The sequence below is a fragment of the Halyomorpha halys genome, unplaced genomic scaffold, assembly GCF_000696795.3.
Source record: "Halyomorpha halys isolate HHAL.00 unplaced genomic scaffold, Hhal_1.1 Scaffold1968.1, whole genome shotgun sequence".
NCBI lineage: Eukaryota > Metazoa > Arthropoda > Insecta > Hemiptera > Pentatomidae > Halyomorpha > Halyomorpha halys.
The window spans coordinates 30,260-36,142 of record NW_027113071.1 but is presented as its reverse complement, the minus strand read 5'-3'; the positions used below and the strand labels follow the sequence as shown (position 1 = coordinate 36,142).

Below are 5,883 nucleotides of genomic sequence, written 5' to 3'. Positions count from 1 at the left end.
TAGAGGGTTCGGAAAAAAAAAAAAAAAAATTAACAATAGTTGCTGAACGGATAGCTCATATGTAAAATTAAATATAACAGGTAACCTTTAAATACCAAAGGTAGTAAAAGGTAAGACACAACACGAATTACTTTTTCTTTCTACACAGTAATGCACTACTAACTCACATTTTATTTCTGTTTTTAGAGGGTTCGGAAAAAAAAAAAAAAAATTAACATACAATCAACAATGTTTATGTTGCATCTTAATACAAAAATGTTGGAAGTGTTTTTACACATTTACATATTTACATATACATACAATATTTAAATATATATACTTTCACTTCAGTAATTTATAACCAATTGATAACTAAGATGTTGATCGCCAAGAATAAAACTTTAATTTATAATTTATAACCATTTACATATCTAAAATGGTTTTTTGAGATGGACCAAAAAGTTCTTAGTGGTTCTTCTTATTTTTTTTCCTTACCTTATTATTAATTTGTGGATATAATAATAATAATAATCTTTATTTATTCCGGGATTGATCCCTTTAGAATAATATACAGGCGTGAAAATTAGGCTTCAGAGCCTTAGAGTGAAATACATAATAAAAATGAAATTATAAAACGTCATAAAATAATGAATTTAAAAAGATAAAATTGAACAACAATAATTAACAGACTATATAAAATAAGAATAGAACAAATAAAGTAAAATCATATGTCATATCATAAAACATAAGAAGACAAACACTTCTGATAATAAGAAAAAAAAAAAATTTAACTATGATTAAACTAAAACTAATAAATGGAAAGATCCTATTTCTGCTAATGTACATATTTACAAGAATAAACAAAAATCTGAGACATTAAGAACAGAAAAATATAAATCTTGTTTGAAAATTTCAATTGTTATTCTTCCGGAATTGGGTGGACAGAAGGTGGTCGAAGATACGGGATTTGAAGGTTAGAAGGGTATTAGAACTACGAATGAAAGAGGGAATAGAATTCCATAGGGATGAGAAAAGATCTACCAAAGGCTGCGGTTCGATGGGCACTGACATATAAGTCTGAAGGCCGTGACCGGGCATTGCGGGAATGCACCGAGGATTTAAATTGAAGGATATCAGAGATGTACGATGGACGACGGGATTGGATAATTTGGTATAGGAAGGAATCAAGAAAACATTTACGACGGAAGGAGGGGTAAAGCCACTTCAATTCTTCATAAAATCGGATGACAGAGGCGTCCCTGGGAACCCCAAAGATGAATCGTACAAAGCAATTAAATAACCGTTTTAATTTTGTTTCGAGATCCCCAAAGACACCCCAGTAAACCACACAGCAATAATCAAATTGGGGGAATATTAAGGAAGTAACCAGGAGCCTACGGATTTCAAAAGGAAGTAGGTGGCGAAGATAATTTAAACGTTTTAGGGTGGAGAAGGTACGACCGGAAATATCGGAGACATGCTTTTTCCAGGAGAGAGTTTGGTCTATAGTGATACCAAGGTTTTTACGTATGGATGGAATTGTATCGGATTGTTGTTTAGGAATAAGGTTGGAATATGAGGAATAGTTTTCAGGAGGTTATTGGATCCTATTACTGCCTTAGTCTTCTCTGCATTCAACTTAAGCTTGTTTTCTTGTGCCCAGTGACTAATTTGATTTAAGTCTTCTTGAAGCATCTCTGTGGCAGCCAGTAGGTCAGTAGGTGGGAAGGAGAGATTTTTTTTTAATGTTTATTTATTGCTATTTACAACTGTACATTATAATACATTTAGTAAATCTGATCTAAGTTAAATTGGAGTGTTACAGACGTGTAGAGAAACTACCCATTGGTGGCACTCTAATGACATTTTACATTAGCTGGTCTCGTACCCATCTTCTTTTTAGGCGCCTCGGAGGATTGTCAGGAATGGAAGAGGATGCAAGGTTAGAAACTGGGGGTTTGAGTAGTTAGGGAGTTTATAATGGAAGGAGTTATATCTGGGAAAGGAAAGATAAATTTGGAAATCATCAGCATACAGATGGTAGTGAGAATGTCGCATAAGGAGGGGAAGGTCATTGATGTAGATGGCAGAAAGGGTGGGGGGAAAGCAATGAACCCTGGGGGACACCCATCTGGAACCATTACGTACTGGGACGATCGGAGAGGAAGGATTGAAACGAGCGCAAAGCACTGTTGGATAGAGGAAGATTTCGTAGTTTGTTAAGAAGGATGTTGTGGTCAACCATTTGACATTGGCTTTGGAGAAATAAAGGAGGATAACGATAGTTAGGTTTTGGTTTTCCATGGCAGTTTGGAGGTCGTGGGTTATTTTAAGGAGAGCGGATTGTGTTGAATAGCAGGTCGGATTGGAGAGGATTTATGAGGAAAAGTTCTTCTTGGAAGTTTGAGAGTTGCTTTTGAACAAGGCGTTCTAACAGTTTAGAAGGGTTAGATATGAGAGAAATAGGACGGAAGTCATTAGGTGAAGAAGGATTTGGGATTTTATTTAATGGTCGAACTAAAGCAGTTTTCCAGCGAGAAGGAAATGTGGCATTTTGCAAGGAATAATTGTATAGATGATAAAGTACGGAAATAAGGACTGGGAGACAGGATTTAATCAACTTCACAGGAATGTTGTTGGGTCCTTGATCGTTGGTATGGGATCTTAGAATAGAGGCTAATAATTCTTCGCGATTTATGTGGGAAAAAAAGAAGTTTTTAGGATTGAAGGTGTTATTTGGAATTTCAGGAAAGACTGATGGAACAGTAGCATGGCATTGAAATGATTGTTGAGATCATCAGGTGTTATTGGAAGAGAGCTAAGGTTATTGGATTCTGGTAGGGATAAATTTCGGAGTATTTTCCACTTGGATTTGGGATTGGAGAGGGCGTGATGAATGTGTAGGAATTTAGAACGTCGAACTGCTAATTGGGTTACATTACGGAGTAGTTTAAAATGTGTATAATCTGCAGACAGGTGGGGACGACGAAATTTACTTCTCTTTATTTTATCATTGCATTTATTTCCGAAGTAAGCCAAGGTGCAGTTGGACGGCGTAAGGTTCGGGTTTTGAGAAGAGCATGGATGTATAATATGGATTGTAGATGTGAAGTGAGGGTGGATACCATAGGGTCGATGGAATTATAGGAGTGTATAATGTCCCACTGGACGGAATCAAGTTCAGGTTGAAGGGATTCATAGGAAAGCAGGTCCAGATTACGGCATGATATGATTTTTGGAGTAAAGCATGTGACTGGTAGGTCGTATGTTCTTTGGATTAGATCGTGAGATGAGAGGAAGGGAACGGGGTGCTGAGAAGAGAAAAGGATTTTTACAGGTGAGTCACAGATAAAAAGATCTAACCAGGTGTCAGAGGAGGAAGGAATAAATGGTTTAAGCCACGTTTCGGATACAGCTGTTATGTGGTAAAAATTGTCGAGGAAGTATTGTTTAAATTCATGGGCTGGGTAGCCATCGGACTTCCTGCACCTGACCCTTCCTCCGCTGAACCAGACGTATTTGATTTTCGTCACTTTCTGCTTCTGCCTGGCTAACCAGTAAAGGTGCTTGTTGGCGGGCGTCATTGCTTCGCTCACATATACGCGGTGCGCGTAGTTTTCATCCCAACCTAAGTGGGAAGTGGAGAAATCACGTTTAGCTCTTCTTTGCCGCACCAGCTCATCTTTTACTGTTTGACGCACGAATCTCATAATAATAGGGATGGCGCTCCTTCCTGTTTAGACCTGAGCGGTACCGCGTGGTCCAGATCGTCCGGACACAGCTTCACGCCCAAGCCTGCACCAATACTGAGAACCGTTCCTACTACGGTTTCTCCCTGCTTCTCGGGAATTCCAATAATCTCTACAGAATTATTTAGGTGATTCTGTTCCACCTGATTAACTCTAGCTTCAAGGCCACATATTTTAGCTTTAAGATTTTATTCTTCTGCTAGTCCAGGAAACGGCTTTAATCTAAATTTAGGGCTTAAATCTTCTCCAGCCGTTCTTAATGTTCGATAGAAAGCTCCGACTGCTTCTGAAGAGTGTCCTTTATATCTTTGAGATCTTCGATGCCCTGGATTTTTTTTTTCAGAACCCCTTTTAATCTGAAACAGCATGATATGAATAGATACATATGGAGTATAATGGGCAGATTCTACTCCTTTTACTGTAGCAGGGTTACATTTTAAGGAGGATTTGTAGTGATAAGATGGGCGGAAGTGGGGACATGGAAGTGAGTCAAAAGTGTTGGGGCTCATTTGATGGTTGTGAAGACACTATAACTAATAACTACAACTAAAACTAAGGTTCAAAAATTGTCTATTGGTGTTTGGTCACAGGTGGCACTGTTGCCATCTGATTGGAGGTGTAGCGGGTGATAGGGTATTGAACAGAGGGTTGATGTTGGTCTTCAGGGAGTCAAAGAACTTGATGTGCCTCCGTTGTATAAACTCGGGTACAGTCGGTAGGTCGAAGATCTCGTGAAGTTGAGGTGGTTTAGTCTTCCTCAGTGATGTAGACCTCACTATTTTCGGCAGCACAGTGACCTGAAACTGTTGAAGAAGGCGCTGTGGTCCGTCCCGGAGGTGAGTAAAGAGCGGCGCACCGTATAGGAGAGCCGGACGTAGTATACTCTTATAAATTTGTAATTTTAAACGGAGTGATAGATCAGGTGACAGTAGTAGGTGATGGAGGCGGTAGGTTTTTCTTCTTACTTGTTTTACTTTATGGTAGATATGAGTGGATAGAGTAAGGTGGCGGTCTAGTTTGATTCCTAGGTATACGATTGAATTAGCTGGCGCTAGTGTGGTGTTCCCCACACGTAAGGAGCGAGGCAATCTGGACTTCTTCTCTTTTTACAGAGCACATACCACACAATCGGTTTTGGTTGGGTTTAGAGTTTTATTGATGTTCATTAGTTTCTCTGTGATGTCTTCGCATACACTTTCGGCGTGGCCCAGAGCTGTAGCGGCATAGACACTGCTGCTATAGATGGGAATATCGTCTGCATATGCTTCGATGGTTGCTTTTCTGTAATTGTGTCCCATAATGTCCGCCGTGTAGGTGGAATAGAGTACCGAGGATAAGACTGATCCTTGAGGAACACCACATGTTCCACATGGCACAGCTAGTGTCCGTTCTTTTAGAAATGACAGAATGATACTATAGAGCTGTTCTGGGCACTCGAGGTCCGCGAGCTTACGGTATAACATGCCGTGAGACACGGAGTCGAATGCTTTCGTAGACCCCGTCAAGACCCGTCAAACTATCGCCCAATTTGCTTATTGGATACCATGGGTAAGGCATTCGAGAAGATCCTTTCCCTCAGGCTACAAGAGTTCACGGAAGGAGTTAATGGCCTCTCACGTGCTCAAAACGGATTTCGTAAAGAGCGATCCACAATAGATGCTGTTGGATTGGTAGTCGAGTTGGCCCGCACAGAAATTGCTGGAGTAAGGTGGAGGAGGGGTGCTAAGTGTTATGCAGCAATCATCAGGCCAGTCGTTAAGAATTCCTTTAACACCGCAAGATGGACCTGTATAATAGATGCCCTACGGACTATGACGGTGCCAGCCTATCTTATGAGAGTTCTTACAAACTACTTCAAAGATAGAGTTCTGTTCTAGTACTTTTCAGACATTGGCCAAAGAAGATATGAGGTGACGGGTGGTGTCCCACAGGGCTCGGTATTAGGGCCTCTTCTGTGGAACGTTATGTACGATGCAATCTTTAAATTGACATTGCCGGAGGTAGCCACAGTTGTGGGATTCGCAGATGACGTTGCAGTTGTAGTGGTGGCGAAATACTTGGAAGAAGTTACTCTCCTCGCAAATCAGGCTGTTGCTACGGTCCGAGGTTGGCTGTCTTCGGTAGGCCTACAACTTGCAGATCACAAGACCGAAGT

At 40.3% G+C, this 5,883-nt stretch overlaps 1 protein-coding gene across 1 annotated transcript; it reads left to right on the top strand.

The window, feature by feature from the left end:
• The first annotated feature begins 5,272 nt into the window (after nucleotides 1-5,272).
• On the top strand, nucleotides 5,273-5,605 carry LOC136796587 (uncharacterized). Its single transcript, XM_067050692.1, has one exon. The coding sequence runs from the start codon at nucleotides 5,273-5,275 to the stop codon at nucleotides 5,603-5,605; it is 333 nt and encodes a 110-aa protein (XP_066906793.1).
• The last annotated feature ends 278 nt before the right edge of the window (nucleotides 5,606-5,883 follow it).

Excerpts from the sequence above, each read along its gene's own strand:
- LOC136796587 (XM_067050692.1), top strand. The coding sequence starts at position 5,273 with ATGGGTAAGGCATTCGAGAAGATCCTTTCCCTCAGGCTACAAGAGTTC.